Source organism: Lolium perenne, chromosome 4 (assembly GCF_019359855.2).
Source record: "Lolium perenne isolate Kyuss_39 chromosome 4, Kyuss_2.0, whole genome shotgun sequence".
NCBI classification, from domain to species: Eukaryota; Viridiplantae; Streptophyta; class Magnoliopsida; order Poales; family Poaceae; genus Lolium; species Lolium perenne.
This window is the reverse complement of record NC_067247.2, coordinates 177,492,121-177,511,789: the sequence shown is the minus strand read 5'-3', so window position 1 is coordinate 177,511,789 and position 19,669 is coordinate 177,492,121. Positions and strand designations below refer to the sequence as shown.

At 50.3% G+C, this 19,669-nt stretch overlaps 2 protein-coding genes across 5 annotated transcripts; both read left to right on the top strand.

The window, feature by feature from the left end:
- Nucleotides 1-8,738: 8,738 nt before the first annotated feature.
- Nucleotides 8,739-18,224, top strand: LOC127347393 (uncharacterized). Of its 4 annotated transcripts, XR_011743097.1 has the most exons (4): nt 8,739-9,137; nt 17,199-17,320; nt 17,453-17,799; nt 17,887-18,224. XR_011743097.1 is itself a non-coding variant. In XM_071818916.1 (3 exons), the coding sequence occupies exon 1, from the start codon at nt 11,087-11,089 to the stop codon at nt 12,125-12,127; it is 1,041 nt and encodes a 346-aa protein (XP_071675017.1). In that variant the 5' UTR covers nt 9,150-11,086; the 3' UTR covers nt 12,128-17,320; nt 17,590-17,799; nt 17,887-18,224. The 4 variants fall into 4 exon arrangements, 3 of the variants coding, with proteins under 3 accessions (XP_071675017.1, XP_071675018.1, XP_051229544.2); XM_071818916.1 differs by lacking the exon at nt 8,739-9,137 and having other exon boundaries at nt 9,150-17,320; nt 17,590-17,799; XM_071818917.1 differs by lacking the exon at nt 8,739-9,137 and having other exon boundaries at nt 9,150-17,320; nt 17,453-17,775.
- A 112-nt stretch (nt 18,225-18,336) lies between these two features.
- On the top strand, nt 18,337-19,344 carry LOC139829685 (uncharacterized). Its single transcript, XM_071829261.1, has one exon. The coding sequence runs from the start codon at nt 18,337-18,339 to the stop codon at nt 19,342-19,344; it is 1,008 nt and encodes a 335-aa protein (XP_071685362.1).
- The last annotated feature ends 325 nt before the right edge of the window (nt 19,345-19,669 follow it).

The window sequence follows — 19,669 nt, the reverse complement described above, 5'->3', positions numbered from 1 at the left end:
CACCGGGAAGGGCAATCGTCGGAGTGCCCTCGACGCATTGAACCGTCGCAAAGTGGTCTAGAGAGCCCAAACGACTCGTCGGGAACGGCCGAAGTGGCCTCGATGCGAGAACCGCCGTAATGGAGCACGAACTCCGCGGAAGAGCAACCGCCGCTCTCTTCGTCGGGAGACCTACATATACGGTTTACGACGGCCGACGCCATTCATCTGTTCTCTCCTCACCATCCTCCGTCAACCATGAGCGATCTCTCTTGGCCATCGGACACCGACAGCGAGGGGAAGCCGCCTGGATGGCGCCATTGGTGGGATAAAGCTGCATCGTCCAGCAGCGACGATTCCCCCCCGCCGGCCAGCGAGGACGAATGGGATGACGACGAGGAGGACGAGGAGAAGGACGAAGGGGCCAAGGAGCAGGCCGATGAAGAGGCCGAGGAAAAGGAGGAGGAGGAGGACGAGGAGGACGACGAAGAGGCTGAGGACACTGACGAGGAGGAGGACCCAACGTCCTCCGACGAGGAGGTGACGAGCCGGAAGCGTCGCCGCCCCGACGATGAGGCGGGGCCATCTAGGAAGAAGAAGAAGTAGTTTAAGTTTGTTTTCAAGTTTTTATATGTAATTTTTATGTTCATTCGAATTATATTCGAAATATATATAATCTATCTATGTTGCACCACTTGAGAGTTCAAAGCTTTCGTTCGACGAGGGTATTGCCGTAGATCGGGAAGACGAGGGTATTGCCGTAGATCGGTAAGACGAGGGTATTGCCGTACAAATCCAGGCCATTGTCGCCGACAAGTTGGGGCCACGCGTGCTTTCGTTTCGTCCGGAGTCCCCGAGCGCTCCCCGGGGGGCCGGGGATGGCGTGGGCTCGCCGGATGGATGGAGGGCCAAATCCGGACGAAAACAAGGAACCGGGGGCACGACTGGGCCGAATTACGCCGTCCGGATGGAAAAAACGCTCGCCGGGGGCTTGTTCGGGGGGACGAGTGGAGATGCTCTAACATGGTTTGCTCGAATTCTTGTCTTTCTTCCTCGCCGTCACAAGACGACGGTGGCGGTGCCAAGGTGAGAGGCGAGAGGAGTCTGGGGTGATAACCCCCATAAATATGCCACTGGCAGTTGGACGACATAGGTGGGAGCTGAAGTAGACGGTCTCATTAGGGACAGTCAGCCTCGGGAGATGGCTCCGACGTGCGTCCTTTGGTGACGTGCTTGAACAGGCCCTTATAATCCCTGTACCACAGTGTCATATCGCAGTGGTCGAACCAGGCGCTCCTCGGCTGGTTGAAGCAGTAGCTTTCGCCGGCATAGAAGCTGTAGCAAAGTAGCCTTCTCGCCGGTGACAGGGTTGCAGACGAAGGCCATCGCATCGAGACGTTGGAGGGGCTGTAGTCGCTTGGGATGGTCACGCGGTAGGGCATCGGCTTCAACGAGGAGACGCTCAAGAAGCTGGCCTCGTCGGGCCTCCCGGGCTCACGGGTCTGCGTGATTGTTAGGATCCCAGTGGATGGCTGCGGGAAGAGGATCACAGGAAGAGAGATTTGAGGAAAAATCGATCGATAAATTGAATAAATTGCAGAATTAAATCTAGGATAAATTGCAAGAATTAAGTCTAAGATAAAATTAGGGTTCATATTTCTTGATTTATTGCAACAGGATATAAGGGCAGGCTTATATAGACCTAACCAACTACAACATGACAACATAGGTGGAATACCGATACAACCTTACAGCTATTAGCCCACTAGTAAATCCATATTAGGTACATACCATGTTCCTTGACATTCCTTCCCCCTTGAGATCATTGCTCAGTAATGGATAAACAAGTTTCTACATAAACTTTCATCCATGTTAAGGAACTTGAAAATTCATCAGCCAAAGAGGAAATCCATGACAATGAAATAGTGAACTCCTTGCAGTGCATCTCTGGAAAATCTGGCAATAGTGCAAATAATTGCACCAAAAACTCCATTGTCGAGGTATTTTATTCCGATAATGGGCACTTTATTACATTGTCGAGGTATTTTGTTTTGGAGCAACCGGCAGGAGCACTGCCTATTCAATAAGAAGAGGGAAATTTGGTCAGTTTATAAGGAAAACTGGCCGAAAACCGTACAACCCAAACTCCACACACCGGCCCCGAGGCCGCGCACCAGACGAGCCGACGACACTCTCACCCTAGCAAGAGGCATCACTCAAAACAGAAAGCTCTCGGAGCCGCCGCTCCGACGTCCACACCGGTCCCGAGACCGCGCACACTGGCGACAACCGGAAAAAACAACCCAAAACACAACACACCGGCCCCGAGGCCGCGCACGCTACGAGCCGACGACACTCCAGCCCACGCAAGAAGGGACGACACTCAAAGACACAGATGTTTCGAAGCCGCCGCTCCGACGTCCACACCGGTCCCAAGACCGCGCACCCGCCTGGCCGGCGAAGCAGCTGCCATGCAAAGCAAGCCAAAACTTGCCTAGCGGAGTACCAGACCTCCAAGACATCGCCCCCAAGGGGGAGACGACGATGACGCCGCCGATGCCCGCTCTAGCGAAAGCCAAAGCTCAGGTTTTCACCCGGAGAGTCTGAAACTTCACACGACGAGGGAGGTGAAGGAGCTCCTCGACAATGCCTCCAACGAGGGAAGCGACGTCCGAGGACGCCGACATCGCCGGCACCAACCGAAGTGGGTGCAGTGCTTTCGCGCGGAGTTCACCAAAACCCAAGTCATAGAAGCCTATACGAGAAGGCGAAGAAATAGCGCCCGCGTCGCAGCTCGCCGCCGCCGCCACACGAAGCCAACCATGCCCCAAAGCCACGGTGCTCCAGGACGCGCCCCACGGCCGCCCACGCAGTCGTGCCCTGCCGTCCGGCGGCCAGGGCAGAGCAGCAGAACCTCCACGTCCCGGAGCCGCCGCTCCGTCCTTCATGCGCAGCAGCTGAGCAAACACCTCATGTCGACTCGCCACCCGCCGCGGGGCGCCGGACAGCACCCCGACCACCAGAAGAGCGGCGCCGCCGCGCCGCCGTCCAAACACCATGGCACACCACTACCATGGCTGCAGGTGCCAGCGATGGCAACCTGCCACACGCAGTGGCCCACCAAAGCCGCCAGGTTGCCGACAAGTCTGGGGGCAGCCACCACACGACCACCGCGTCGAGGCACCTCCGAGAACCATCGACCTCCACACAACCTCTGCGTCGAGGCACCACCTGGCTTCCAACCACCCAAGCGCCACCGCGTTCCCGGGGCCGCCGCCCCGGCCTCCTCTCCCGGAGCCACCGCTCCGGCATCCCCACCAGACGTGCACCACACCGGCCGCGACACCTCCTTTCGCAGCGAGTGTGGTGCCTGGGACCGCGCCCTCCATGCTGCAGCACGCGATCCCCAAGACGGCAGCTGCCGCCAAGCCGCAGCAGAGGCGAGACGAAGCAGCGCACACCCGGAGCCGCCGCCCCGGCGTCCTCCGCTCCGGCAGCACGAGGACACGCCGCCACCGGAGATGCATACCGGCCGCCACCAGCCGGCATCCCGCGGTTGAGGACACCGCCCCAACCTCACGCGCGCCACCACGGCGTCCCAGGGCCGCTGCCCTGGCCACCATGAGCGTGGGCGACCCGCACGCCCCAGATCCGATCGGATCTTGGCTAGGCGGCGCCGCACCAGATCGCCCCGCACGCCCGCGCGCAGAGGACGACCACCTCCAAAGATCGGCCGACCACCGCAGAGCCTCGCGAGCAGCCGCCATCGAATCCCCGACCCGACCCGAGCCCGCCGGCCCGGCCTCCTCTCACCCGACCGGCGTCGCCCCCACGAGCCGGCCCTCCACCGCGCGCACACGAACTCCCCGGCCACCTTTGGCAGCGGGGGTGCCGCCACCACCGCGGGGGAGGCCGCCGGCGGCAGCGGCTGGGAGGGGCCAGACGGGGAGGACCTTCGGCGGCGCTCGGATGTGCCCCTGGCGTCGCTACAAGGTATGGTTATCACATTTGCAACCGAAAGCCCATTGTCGAGGTATCACTGGAACCTTTTCCTTTTCTTCTGTGAACCATAACAAACAGATGGAATTGTACTGAAGTAATGTAGTACCAGGATCCCATACATAAGAAGCATTGGTCACTCTACTTTGCCATGTTGCTTGTTCTGGATTTGTAATGAAGACAGATGTATTTCAGTTGCAGCAGTCCAACTTTGGAACCGGTGGTGCATGGAAGATGATATTGCAATTCCAGTGTCCCGTATACATATATCAGTACAATTGTATTGCAAATCTGCTAATGCTGGACACTGTGACCGTTGCAATGCAGTAACAGGAGAACAATTCACTAGCTGAATCATTTCTACGTACAGCCCCTTGTATAAGAGCAAGTTTGATTCAATACCAGGATCCCAAATATGAGAGGTTTTTGCTCATTGGTAATTAAATTAGTAAGACATGGTATAGAGCTGCCGTATTCTTTTCTTCTTGATCCTTTTTCCAAAACTCAAGACCCCTATCACATGTACGGTAGTGGTAGTTGACATAAACCATGCAGAAAGAATAGCTTCTGTCGAACTGAACATGTGAGAATAGCAGCCTAACTGCAAAACTGTTTCTGAATGTGGCAAGTTCAAAACCATTGGCAAGCAATGTATCTGGAGGAAAACAGTCGGAGTATAGCACCAGGAATGAGACTATAACAGCAATGACAACAACAGAGCCGATAGTTGCTTCATGTCGACAGGTTGCCCAACGAAAATTGATAGCGTGAATGTTGTCTAGCCAGTATAAACTAGTTTTGGCACTGCAGATTTGTCCAGTATCATATCCATTTGGTTGAAAATTCCTGGAACCCATAAGAACTGAATCTCATGATTTTCATGACTTGATGGCACCCTGCAATAGCAGCTCTGCTTTGGTACACAAGTGGGCACCCCAAACTGGATCCTGGCTGTTGGCATATAAGGGAGTCTGAAAATTCCACCGGCAATATCTTTGTTCAGTGTCGAACTCAAAATTGAATGGTCTCCTGGATCCCATTCATTTATTCTCTCATGAATTGCCAATACGCTCCAAAGTGAGTCTGTCATCTGCTGTATATAAATGCCAAATTGGTTGCATAAATTCAGAGCTTTAGAGTATCTCTAGTGGCCTCTCTAAACGATCCTCCAAACACATTTAGATGGTCGTGAGTCAAAAAAAACGCCCCCAGTGGCTCCTCTATAGCGTTGTCTAAATTTAATGGACGTCCAATTTCCTCTACCCATCCTCCATATGTAGAGGACGGAGCCACGACCATCTAAACTAAATCGCTTCCCCGCGCTCTCGTTCCCGCGCGCATCTGGAGAACAGAGCAAGGAGGCGGGAGAGTCTCCCGCGTGGTTTCCCTTCGCGCCGGCTCCAGGTACATATTTTTCCCGTGGGGATTTGATTGATTTCGACCCTGGGCAGCGGCGCTGGGCGGGGGCGCTGGGCGGCGGTCAAAATCGAGGTAGGGCGGCGGCCGAAATCGAGGGAGGGCGGCGGCGCTGCGGACGCGGTCTGCCTCCTCCATTTCCTTGGACACGGACGCGGCCAGCGTCGCAGCTAGTTTCGTCTCTGCTAGTTTCTGTACTCGGGCATAGGTGGGAGTTGCCTGTACCAAAATTTTTAGATAAACACAGATGATTGAATTGCCTATACTGAAATATGTCCTGCTAGTTTCGTCTCTGCTATTTCCTTTAAAAATTGTTGTTTGCATAAATATTGTTGTCCTTGGAGGCTGTTGTTAGTAGACTAAATTGTTGAATGAATTTTGACATGCTGTTTTGCTAGATAAATGGACAACTCACATATGGACGACATTGGTTTTTAGACATGATGAATGTGGGATCACCACATAACCAAATTCCTCGTGGGGCTTAGACTCGTTTGAGTGGAGTGATGGTGAAACTCCAGGATCCCATAGAAAAAAATTAATGGAATTCCCTGTAGCCGAATGAAAATCAGGCTTGTCCCATAATTTTTCTTCGTCGCCTCGAGCTGCTTCATCATCGCATGTTCTGCATTTCAAATCTTTGCTGAACCAATAGAGGAGTCGTGATATGTCCTCATTCTCAAACATGAAGTATTCACCATCATTCAGTTTCTTTAAATCACAGATTGACTGCTCATTTGTCAAACTGAACGCACCAACAATATCAACCGTAGGTTTCTCAGCACGGATTGTTAGCTTGCTGAAACAGTTGGGAAGCTGTCCACTTTCTCGTTGTTCTAGCTTCTTCATGTGGCTGCTGCTCAGGAGGGTTAGCGAACACATGAACAGACTCATTTGAGCGGCCATCTGACTCGTCATCATAGACATCAAACACCCGCTCAGGAACAACTCGCTCTAAGGGATAATCCACTGGTAGAGTGAAATAGTTGTGCTCAGTACCATCAGCTCGAACTACACTTTAAATTTGAGATTATGGAAACCGTAAGATTGTGGTATTCCCTGAATACATTGCTCGCTGATATTGGTGTTTCCACCATGCACACATGAATTCTGAACTTTATTTGGATTCCCACAGCAATAGTTCTCATACTCAGACCGTGGTATTGGCATGTCAGCAACCACATGCGTAGCTGTATATGTAGTAGCTGATGGCCTGAAAATTGATAGCCTGAATGTTGTCTAGCCAGTATAAACTAGTTTTGGCACTGCAGATTTGTCCAGTATCATATACATTTGGTTGAAAATTCCTGGAACCCATAAGAACTGAATCTCATGATTTTCATGACTTGATGGCACCCTGCAATAGCAGCTCTGCTTTGGTACACAAGTGGGCACCCCAAACTGGATCCTGGCTGTTGGCATATAAGGGAGTCTGAAAATTCCATCGGCAATATCTTTGTTCAGTGTCGAACTCAAAATTGAATGGTCTCCTGGATCCCATTCATTTATTCTCTCATGAATTGCCAATACGATCCAAAGTGAGTCTGTCATCTGCTGTATATAAATGCCAAATTGGTTGCATAAATTCAGAGCTTTAGAGTATCTCTAGTGGCCTCTCTAAACGATCCTCCAAACACATTTAGATGGTCGTGAGTCAAAAAAAACGCCCCCAGTGGCTCCTCTATAGCGTTGTCTAAATTTAATGGACGTCCAATTTCCTCTACCCATCCTCCATATGTAGAAGACGGAGCCACGACCATCTAAACTAAATCGCTTCCCCGCGCTCTCGTTCCCGCGCGCATCTGGAGAACAGAGCAAGGAGGCGGGAGAGTCTCCCGCGTGGTTTCCCTTCGCGCCGGCTCCAGGTACATATTTTTCCCGTGGGGATTTGATTGATTTCGACCCTGGGCGGCGGCGCTGGGCGGGGGCGCTGGGCGGCGGTCGAAATCGAGGTAGGGCGGCGGCCGAAATCGAGGGAGGGCGGTGGCGCTGCGGACGCTGTCTGCCTCCTCCATTTCCTTGGACACGGACGCGGCCAGCGTCGCAGCTAGTTTCGTCTCTGCTAGTTTCTGTACTCGGGCATAGGTGGGAGTTGCCTGTACCAAAATTTTTAGATAAACACAGATGATTGAATTGCCTATACTGAAATATGTCCTGCTAGTTTCGTCTCTGCCATTTCCTTTAGAAATTGTTGTTTGCATAAATATTGTTGTCCTTGGAGGCTGTTGTTAGTAGACTAAATTGTTGAATGAATTTTGACATGCTGTTTTGCTAGATAAATGGACAACTCACATATGGACGACATTGGTTTTTAGACATGATGAATGTGGGATCACCACATAACCAAATTCCTCGTGGGGCTTAGACTCGTTTGAGTGGAGTGATGCTGAAACTCCAGGATCCCATAGAAAAAATTTAATGGAATTCCCTGTAGCCGAATGAAAATCAGGCTTGTCCCATAATTTTTCTTCGTCGCCTCGAGCTGCTTCATCATCGCATGTTCTGCATTTCAAATCTTTGCTGAACCGATAGAGGAGTCGTGATATGTCCTCATTCTCAAACATGAAGTATTCACCATCATTCAGTTTCTTTAAATCACAGATTGACTGCTCATTTGTCAAACTGAACGCACCAACAATATCAACCGTAGGTTTCACAGCACGGATTGTTAGCTTGCTGAAACAGTTGGGTAGCTGTCCACTTTCTCGTTGTTCTAGCTTCTTCATGTGGCTGCTGCTCAGGAGGGTTAGTGAACACATGAACAGACTCATTTGAGCGGCCATCTGACTCGTCATCATAGACATCAAACACCCGCTCAGGAACAACTCGCTCTAAGGGATAATCCACCGGTAGAGTAAAATAGTTGTGCTCAGTACCATCAGCTCGAACTACACTTTAAATTTGAGATTATGGAAACCGTAAGATTGTGGTATTCCCTCAATACATTGCTCGCTGGTATTGGTGTTTCCACCATGCACACATGAATTCTGAACTTTATTTGGATTCCCACAGCAATAGTTCTCATACTCAGACCGTGGTATTGGCATTTCAGCAACCACATGCGTAGCTGTATATGTAGTAGCTGATGGCCTGAAAATTGATAGCCTGAATGTTGTCTAGCCAGTATAAACTAGTTTTGGCACTGCAGATTTGTCCAGTATCATATACATTTGGTTGAAAATTCCTGGAACCCATAAGAACTGAATCTCATGATTTTCATGACTTGATGGCACCCTGCAATAGCAGCTCTGCTTTGGTACACAAGTGGGCACCCCAAACTGGATCCTGGCTGTTGGCATATAAGGGAGTCTGAAAATTCCACCGGCAATATCTTTGTTCAGTGTCGAACTCAAAATTGAATGGTCTCCTGGATCCCATTCATTTATTCTCTCATGAATTGCCAATACGCTCCAAAGTGAGTCTGTCATCTGCTGTATATAAATGCCAAATTGGTTGCATAAATTCAGAGCTTTAGAGTATCTCTAGTGGCCTCTCTAAACGATCCTCCAAACACATTTAGATGGTCGTGAGTCAAAAAAAAACGCCCCCAGTGGCTCCTCTATAGCGTTGTCTAAATTTAATGGACGTCCAATTTCCTCTACCCATCCTCCATATGTAGAGGACGGAGCCACGACCATCTAAACTAAATCGCTTCCCCGCGCTCTCGTTCCCGCGCGCATCTGGAGAACAGAGCAAGAAGGCGGGAGAGTCTCCCGCGTGGTTTCCCTTCGCGCCGGCTCCAGGTACATATTTTTCCCGTGGTGATTTGATTGATTTCGACCCTGGGCGGCGGCGCTGGGCGGGGGCGCTGAGCGGCGGTCGAAATCGAGGTAGGGCGGCGGCCGAAATCGAGGGAGGGCGGCGGCGCTGCGGACGCGGTCTGCCTCCTCCATTCGCGCGTCCTTGGACACGGACGCGGCCAGCGTCGCAGCTAGTTTCGTCTCTGCTAGTTTCTGTACTCGGGCATAGGTGGGAGTTGCCTGTACCAATTTTTTTAGATAAACACAGATGATTGAATTGCCTATACTGAAATATGTCCTGCTAGTTTCGTCTCTGCTATTTCCTTTAGAAATTGTTGTTTGCATAAATATTGTTGTCCTTGGAGGCTGTTGTTAGTAGACTAAATTGTTGAATGAATTTTGACATGCTGTTTTGCTAGATAAATGGACAACTCACATATGGACGACATTGGTTTTTAGACATGATGAATGTGGGATCACCACATAACCAAATTCCTCGTGGGGCTTAGACTCGTTTGAGTGGAGTTATGCTGAAACTCCAGGATCCCATAGAAAAAATTTAATGGAATTCCCTGTAGCCGAATGAAAATCAGGCTTGTCCCATAATTTTTCTTCGTCGCCTCGAGCTGCTTCATCATCGCATGTTCTGCATTTCAAATCTTTGCTGAACCAATAGAGGAGTCGTGATATGTCCTCATTCTCAAACATGAAGTATTCACCATCATTCAGTTTCTTTAAATCACAGATTGACTGCTCATTTGTCAAACTGAACGCACCAACAATATCAACCGTAGGTTTCTCAGCACGGATTGTTAGCTTGCTGAAACAGTTGGGAAGCTGTCCACTTTCTCGTTGTTCTAGCTTCTTCATGTGGCTGCTGCTCAGGAGGGTTAGCGAACACATGAACAGACTCATTTGAGCGGCCATCTGACTCGTCATCATAGACATCAAACACCCGCTCAGGAACAACTCGCTCTAAGGGATAATCCACCGGTAGAGTAAAATAGTTGTGCTCAGTACCATCAGCTCGAACTACACTTTAAATTTGAGATTATGGAAACCGTAAGATTGTGGTATTCCCTCAATACATTGCTCGCTGATATTGGTGTTTCCACCATGCACACATGAATTCTGAACTTTATTTGGATTCCCACAGCAATAGTTCTCATACTCAGACCGTGGTATTGGCATTTCAGCAACCACATGCGTAGCTGTATATGTAGTAGCTGATGGCCTGAAAATTGATAGCCTGAATGTTGTCTAGCCAGTATAAACTAGTTTTGGCACTGCAGATTTGTCCAGTATCATATCCATTTGGTTGAAAATTCCTGGAACCCATAAGAACTGAATCTCATGATTTTCATGACTTGATGGCACCCTGCAATAGCAGCTCCGGGCTACTCCCCTGCAGAGATAACGGCGTGTTTTCTTCAAACTATTACCCGGAACCTTAAAAGGTTCAAACTGTTCCGCCAATCTTGGCGCCATTTTCGGGCGATTTGTGCGGTAACTTATCCCTTGCCATTTTTACCGTTAGGGTTTTGGACACGTGTCAACCATCCAACGGTGCGACGCTTGCGTTTCGACCACAGGATGCGTAGCACAAATCTCACCCTCGGCCTATAAATATCTCACCGCTCACCCCCGAATCACCCATTCGCCCCCTTTTCACTTCTCCTTCCAGCGCCGCCTCTGAGCTCCAGTCCTCCGCAGTATCAGAGTCTAGCGGAAGTTCTCTGGATCCCAGCGCCGCCATGCTGAGTTCATAGAGTTCATCGTGTTCTTAAGTCCGACGAGCCACCGCGACAAAAACGTCACCATCGGCGTCTGCGACCACCGTGGAATCCATTCCGGTAAGTCCTTCGAACTTAAGCTCTTTCGCCGACGTTGGTAGGGATGACTAGGGTGTAGAGAGGATTCCGGCTAAAGTTAGCTATTCCGCATTTTTGTAGATGTCTTCTTCGACTCCGCCTCCATCGATGTCAGAGCCTATTGCTGCGACCCCAATCTCCTCCGCTCCTCCTCCTTTTATCCCCGTTCAGCTGGATCCTACAAAGGATTCCGGCAAGAACATCGAAGGGACATCGACCAACCCAGAAGAAATGGCCGGATCCGAGCAGATGCAGAAGAAGGTGGAAGAGGCCGCCACCAAAAAATCAAAGGACAGATCTCGCGACGGCGAAGCCAAAGGGAAGTGGTGGCCTTGTACTACTACAGAGACCGAGCTCCGCAACCTCGAGGCGGAGGGCTTCCTGCAACCCGGATCCTCGCGATCAGTTCCGGGTGCATTGACTCCAGCTCCCGAAGCCGGAGAATGGGTGGTGACCAAGGTGTTAATCGAGCGGGGGTCCTCGCTACCGCCAGGTGATTTCTTCTCGGAAATCCTCAAGGCATACCAGCTGCAGCCCCACAACATTTCTCCCAACAGCATTCTGGCCATCAGTAATCATGTCACCCTTTGTGAGGGCCACCTCCGGGTAACCCCCGACTTACCTTTGTTTCAGTACTTTTTCTCCGTTAAGAAGGAGACAGTTTCGCAAACTTCCTCGCTTGCCACTTGCGGGAGTATCACATTCAAGCTCCATCCCGGTCACGTCTACCCGCACACAGACCGCCATGAGTCTGTTCAATACTGGTCCAGAGGCTTCTTCTATTTGAAGGATGTTTCCGATCCGGCAAGCTCGAAGGTGCTGCCAGACTTCAAGGACGGCCCCGCCAGTGAGACCCCCGCCTGGTCCCAATGCCCCCATCTTTCCGAGTCGCCTCAACTGACACGGGCAGTTCGGCGGATCTGCAAGCTGACGGAAGAAAGGCTTGTCAGGCAAGGACCTGACCATATCGTGGTTCACCAAGCGGATCCAACCACTTCAGCATCGGGGCCGCTTGATGTTCCACTACACGGGGCGCGACGACCTCATGCGCGCCTCAAAGGACAACCTTTCCGCCGACGCCTTGGACAAGCGGATCCGGGTGTTGATCAAAGTTCCGTGTGATCTTCATGTTCACGTATGCAACATTGATATACATATGAACGGCTCCGGGACCGCGGTGAGTCATCCAACTTAACCATCGATTCCCTATTTTGCTCTTGCAATATTTGTCTAAGTACTTCATCTTTATATGCTTAGCTTGAAGCCCTCGAGGAGAAGGTTCTCGGAACCTTAACCCGAGTTCCCCACACCGGAACCACTGATCCAGAAGCCACGTCTGATGCGGAAGCTCCCGAGGCTCCAGCTCCCGCCAAGCGTAAAAGGGGTGTGTCCTCCGGCCCGGCTTCAAAGCACGCAAAAATGTCATCGACGTTGATGACCTTCCTGAGGAACCAATGGTGGAATCCGGCAAGGGTGCCTCCTTGTCCCAACCTCTGCCAGAAGAACCCGATGTCACCTCGACTGAAGCTCCGGCTAATGATGTCGAAACGAAGTTGCTGCTGAGCGGTGCAACTGGTACGCCCCAGACGCACCCGCATTTCTTTCCGGTTCTCAAGAAAGTTCCCCTATCACAACGTCATGCGGAAATGACAAATTTGATGAACAAAGTGTGGGGGAACCCGGAGACAGAGCAACAAGAGCTGATGACGCTTGAGGGTAATCTCAAAGTCTTCTTGGCTAAGCACAAGAACATGCGCCAGGTAACACCAGCCCCCAAGCATTGGTTTAGACGCTTCCGAGTAATATGTGTGAACCGATGCTTTAACAGTTGACCTTAGCGGAAACTTAAAATCTTCCCACCACAAGGATTTTAACTTCGCGGCCAGCCCCCCATATTTTAAATTTCAGGCTAATCTTTCTTGCTTCTTAGAACACCCGCAAGCTGCATGAAGATCTGCGCGTGCTAGTGTTGGAGTAGAAGGCAGAGATTGAAGGGCTGCACAAAAGGGATGCAGAGAGCCAGAAGGCGATTTCAATCCTGGAGACTCGCTTGAAAAACCACGAGGGTAAAAATTCCGACTTTGCCTCAAGCTTCTGAACGCACTCTTTACTTGAACAAGTATTTTGTATAGTTACTTTGTTCTGTACTTTCCGCCTTTCAGAACAACTTGCCAACCGCCCCTCCATCGATAAGATTTCCGCCGAGCTCGAAGTGGTGAAGGTCGAGCATACCTCCCTCCAAAAGTTCCTCAAGTAATCCTCCGAGAAAGAGAACAAAGAGAAAAAGGAACTTGAGGAGAAGCATGCACAAGCCATGTCGGATCTTGCCGAAAAGCTTAAGAAGAGCAACCAGAGGATTAAGACGCTGGTGTGAAAGGCAAAGGCTTACGAAACGGAGGCGGAGAATATTGACAAGATGATCTTCCGTAAGGACTTCACATTTCTTCCGGCTTCTTCACTATGCTCATCCCGCTTCTTTCGCGGAAAAAAACTAATCATGCCATTTTGCTTATATGAAACAACATGTCTCGGATTTGAATAGACCAAGGAGTCTTCCCTCGGCAGGACTGAAGCGTATGAAGAAGAGCGGAATTCTATCGACGATCTCTTTGGGGCTTGCCGTGGCATCGCCAAATCTCTGTCGTTGAAGAGAGCCAGCACCACGCTCATTGATCGAATAACCAAGCTTATGCGAATGGTGCCGGATCTCATCAAGGACTGGCAAGAATCTTCAGCTCGCGGAGTTGACTCCATTACCCTGGCGATGTGCAAAGCGCACATTCCTGCCATGAGTTTTGCGACCGTTGCGCGCGGAGCTCCCAAGGGCACCAACATCAAGACCGCGCTCGCGGAAACCCAACGGTACGACACGTTGTTTTCCAGGCGAGTTGATCACTCGTTTTGGTACAACAAGCATGCTCTTCCCGAAGGTTTTTCTGGCGTCGATGACGATGAAGATGATGAAGACGCCGAAGAGGGCTCCGGGTCCAGCGCAAACCGTTCCGGCGAGGGCGAAGACTCCGGCGAAGATTCCGGCGAGGGTTCTGCTTATCATGCTTCGGAGGATGAAGGTCAATCCTCCGAGTGAATCCTGCAAAAACAATGAGATGCATCATTTTGGCCCCGGAGTGGGTTTGTAATAAGACTTAAATATTCTTAAGTAGCTAGGATGAAACAGCTGCATGTGGGCGGAAAAAACTTATCCTGAGATCCGTTTATGATTTATGAATACATGTTTCGTTCGTTTGAAAAAGCAAGTGCTAGTTTCTAAGTTTTCCGGCTTGCTCACTTGACCTTCCACGAGCCGGAAGACCTTTTAGCCGGAAATGCTCGCCTGCGGCGACGAAGCCCAATGGTGATCCGTTAATAACTGCGAAAACAAGCCTCCAGCCAAGGTGCCGGAAGTCGCTACCAGGAATCCGCGAGTTCGCAACAAATAACTTGTCCATCAGAAAACTTAAGCTCACGTCCTCAGGGACGATTTTGAAAATCACAACTTTCATACACGCCTAGGCGGAAACATCCAGCTCTGCGGTTTTAGTCGGAAAACACACACGATCCAAAAATGAAAAACAAAAGGAGGTAAAAGACTCGAAGAGTGAACCATATTCTTTATTTCATCGATCATGTATAATAGATATTACAAGATATGTAATGCGGAAATTGCTAAGTGTGGAAAGGACGTAGCTGTGCTATATTCCAGGGACAATCTGTTTCATCGTATATGTCATCCGGATCCTCCCGTTTGCGTTTCCGGTACCAATTGGCAGGTCTATCCTTTAATTCCCGGAAATCGACGAGGTAGTAAGATCCGTTGTGAAGCACTTTGCTGATGACGAAAGGTCCTTCCCAGGGAGATTGCAACTTATGGTCTTTCACCTGTCGAAGGCGGAGGACCTAGTCTCCTGCCATAAACGAGCGGTTCCGAACTCTACGACTGTGGTAGCATCGGAGCTTCTGCTGGTAAATGGCGGAACGTTGATCGGCTAAGTTCCGAGCTTCTTCGATCAGGTCCACAGATAGCTGTCGAGCCTCGTTAGCAGTTTCTTCATTGTAGGTCGAAACTCGTGGTGAATTGTGGATGATATCGGAAGGGAGCACAGCTTCAGATCCGTATACCAGGAAAAACGGAGTAAATCTAGTTGATCTGTTGGGGTAGTTCTTAAACTCCACAGAATAGAATCTAACTCCTCAGCCCAAGCTCCGGCTGCACGTCGCAGCGGTTTTTCGAGGCGAGGTTTGATTCCGGCTAGTATAAGGCCGTTGGCTCGTTCGACCTGACCATTAGATTGTGGATGAGCCACAGATGCAAGGTCAAGCCGGATCCCTACGTCATTGCAGTAATCCTTCAGTTCTCCTTGTGCGAAGTTCATGCCATTATCTGTGATTATGTTGTGTGGGATGCTGAATCTCGTCACGAGGCTGCAAACAAATTTCAGTGCCGTAGCACCATCGGCTTTTCTCACTGGCTTTGCCTCGATCCACTTACTGAACTTGTCAATAGCGACCAGAAGGTACTCAAAACCGCCAGGAGATGATTTCTTTAATTTTCCGACCATATCGAGCCCCCAGACCGCGAACGTCCAAGTGATAGCGATGGTCTTCAGCTCCTGAACCGGAGCATTTGGTTGAGTAGCGTAGTACTGACAACCTCGGTAGATTTTCACGATTTTGTCAGCATCTTCTTTAGCTGTTAACCAGTAGCGGCGTGATGCCCGTCCTATTTGGATTTATGTCGTGCCAATCCAATATAAGCCCCTATTTTATTTACCTTTTCTATCTAATTTGTTTTCTTACCATTGTATTTCCATTGACAAAGGTCAAGTGAACAAATAGAATTTGTAGATAGATAGGTCTCTTTATCCTCCTACAAATCTATCTATCTATTATATTATTAAAACAACAAACAATCAATGGTGAAGATTTATCCATCCGAAGCCATAAGATCTGAATGGTTGAGATATATGGACTTGGCACCTAACCGTGTATATGCGCGTGGGCGGTTGAGGAAATTCTTTATGCACCACAACAAACAAACAATGGTGAAGATTTATCCATCCAAAGCCATAAGATCTGAATGGTTGAGATATATGGACTTGGCACCTAACCGTGTATATGCGCGTGGGCTGTTGAGGAAATTCTTTATGCACCGTATGTATTAGAAACTTCAAAATAGAGGTTAGTTAAAAAAACCAGATTGATCCATCCTTATCTCTACCCAAAAAAACCCATATACGGATCTGGAGATGAAGTAACATTGTCGGCAAGCATAAGACCTCTAACCGATGAGATCGTGCAACAAGTTCTATCTCGATTGCTCGGATGAAGCTAGCTCGACGGAACAAGGGCGATCTCACACCAACACGATTCTGACGAACACACAACTTCTCCAGCGGCTGTCACCCAAGTTGGCTTTTCCAACGCCAAGCCTGGAATCCTTGCGCCGCCCCACCACTCAATTGTATTTTGGTCACATCAAGATGAATGAGAAGAGAGGGTTTCAACAAATCAACCGTCAAAGCAACACCGTTCAGTCTTGAGTCGATAGACGCGGAAATACGGACATTGGCGGCGGCCGGAATTTCGGGCAGACACAGAAATAGGTAGCTTGCAAGTCGTTCATATCCAGCAGTTTTGAATCTCTGTGCTGATCTATCAGGGCCGAGTAGTCCGGCGAGCTGTCCAGCAGTCGGGCTACATCCTAAGAAGCCTCCAACAGATCCGTCTAAAATCTCATCATATCTCAGGTAGACAATGCACTCTATTGTTTCTTAATCAGATAGAAAGCTACTCAATTGACTCACATCACGACATGCCTCCACGGATGGTATATTCTTGGACGGTTCAATTGCATAGGGTCTAGCTAACTTGATCTTCCGGTTATTTATTTTGCACATAGCTGCATACCTCTCACGTTTGATTTTATGCCCATGGTGGACTATGGTCGGTAGAAAGCATCTAGCAATTTGTTTTTTACGCAGATCCTATCCTCAGGTTGTGTAAAAGAGTAGAGGCAGCTAGATTAGAATTTTAACTGCATTAGCGCTGCATGGTTCCCGGTATCCTGCCCTAATGTTAAACATGCCATTCTCAGGTAAGGGCTCAGAACTTCCCAATCAGATTGATATGTGTGTCATTCCTCAGCTACCAAAAAAGCAATTGTTTTGTTTCCTTTGATCATGGTGGCCACCAGTGAAACACCACATGTCCGGCTACTCCTCCATGTGAACAAAAAAAGGGTCGACGGCTTGAGAGCCATCTATGCCATGAAGGAACACAGCATATCGAAACATTGAAGAGGAATTTGGGGAAAAGGTATGTCCGCAAGTTTCCGATAGATTTAGTTAGTTGTCTATTCAATTGACAAGAATTTTCAGTTACTGTTTTCTTATATGATAATTCTCAGCAGTGTGGATGATTGATTTTTATTCATTACCAACGCTATAGGTTTTGATTCATTCGATTATGTTACAAGAAAACTGGATTTGATTCGAGGGGAATTAGCCATGTCTTCTCAAAACGCAAACCATCGGCCAGACCCAACACACTCCATCCGAAATTCATGTCATGTCAGCCACTTGCAGGTCGACGACGCGACTTGCAGGTCATTGTGGTAAATATTCAAGTCATCATGCGGGTGAATATTCAAGCCATCTCATCATCGAAAATCTGAACTTTGATGAAGATTCATGTATCACGCACATCAACGACAATCCAAGTCACCAAGCAACAAGAGACATGAACATCGGAGTCAAGCCTAACCTTCAGAGGTAATTCTCAACTGAATCATCAAGGTAATACAACCCAGAACTCACTTATTTAGATGAATCTTCATATTTATATTATCAATTGACAACTACAACCTTTCTAATGCTTCTCAGGCCACAACACTGACAAAAATGGAGAATGAGATGCAACGCACAGGGAACATGAAAGACAAAAAGGATGGATACTTCATTGAAGAGAAAGGAACAAATAGTAAAAGGAAATATAAGAGATGACAGCGAGAATGACCTTGAAAGTAATACTGTAGCCTCAAACAACAACACTATCTGTAAGTTATAATAGTGTGATATATATGTTAGGGAGACATCCTCCCGTGCGGCTAACCAAGATTAGTTAAGGATATTTCTCGTGTAACAATACTTGTAAACTTGACTTGTACCTCAAGTTCTTGTGCATATAAATAGAAACAGAGGGAGAGGAGACGTGCCATCGAGCAGCCCATTGTTTCATGGTATCAGAGCGGGTCATCCTCCCCGCCGCCTAAACCCCTCCCTCCCTCTCCAAAACCCTAACCCTAGCCGCCAACCTCCCTCCCCTCTCCCACCATGACTCCCGAAGAGATCGCAGCCAAGGAGCGCGAGCTCGAGGCTCGTGCCAAAGCCCTAGATGACCGCGAAGCCTCCATCAACCAGCAGATCATCGCCGCCACCAACGCCGCCGCCGTCTCCCTTCCGGCTGGCCAAACCCCTTCCCCAAACCCTAACCCAACCGAACCCACCACCACCAGTCCCTCCACCTACGCCACCTCAATCAAGCTCCACGTGCCGATCACCCTCAGCCTCACCGACGGCAACTACACAAGTTGGAGGGAGCTCTTCCTCGTCGCTCTCGGCCGCTACGGTCTCACCGCCCACGTCACCGGCGAGGCCATTCCCTCCGACACGTCTCCTACCTCTGCTTGGGGTCGTGATGACTACACCGTGCTCTCCTGGATCTACGGCTCCATCGACACCGACCTCCTCGGCATCGTCATGCGTCCTGGCTCCACCGCGCTCACCATCTGGGACGCCATCGAGAATCTCTTCCGCGACAACAAGAAGCACCGCGCCAACCAGCTCGAGGCCGACTTCCGCAACACGCCACAAGGCGATCTCTCCATCAGCGACTACTGCGCCAAGCTCAAGAACCTCGCCGACTCCCTCACTGACGTCGGCCAGCCCATCAGCGACGAAACGCTGGTTCTGACGCTCCTCCGAGGCCTTAATGACACTTACGCCCATCTGCGTTCGTTTCTCCCCTTTCAGGTGTTGTTCCCCTTGTTTCTTCAGACGCGCTCCGCCCTCATCCTGGAAGAAACTCAGCGGCGCACCGACGCACGCAACGCTGCCTCCACCGCACTCTGGGCCATGGGCCAGAGTGTACTGCCCAACAATGGGGGCGCCCGCGCCCCTCCTTCTGGCGATCGCTCATCGCCTGCTCCCTTCGGGGGCGATCGCGCCGGCGGCCGCGGCACCAACTACTTCACCAACACCTTCCGCGGCGGAGGCCGCGGACGCGGCAGCGGACGAGGACGTGGGCGCGCCCGCGACAACCCCTGGCAGTTCAATCCCTAGACGGGGGCCCCTACTCGCGCCCAGCTATAGCAGGCCCCGTGACAGCCACCTCCATCAACACCGTGGCAGCCGCGCTCACCGACGGCATGGCAGCCGCCGTCCCCAGGCCTCCTCGGCCCGCGCCCCAGCATGACACCACAGGCGTACACAGCCCAGGGCTCCTACGTCCCCACCGCCCACCAGCAACAGCAGATCGACCCGGCTCTCCTCGCTGCCCTCAACAACCTGCAGCTACCCGGCGGCGACTGGCACATGGACACTGGTGCATCCTCTCACATGGCATCCGATCCCGGTAATCTCCACTCCCTCCTTCCATCCTCATCAC

Bases quoted from the DNA above. Each gene is read 5' to 3' on its own strand.
- LOC127347393 (XM_071818916.1), top strand. From the start codon at position 11,087: ATGTCTTCTTCGACTCCGCCTCCATCGATGTCAGAGCCTATTGCTGCG.
- LOC139829685 (XM_071829261.1), top strand. From the start codon at position 18,337: ATGACTCCCGAAGAGATCGCAGCCAAGGAGCGCGAGCTCGAGGCTCGT.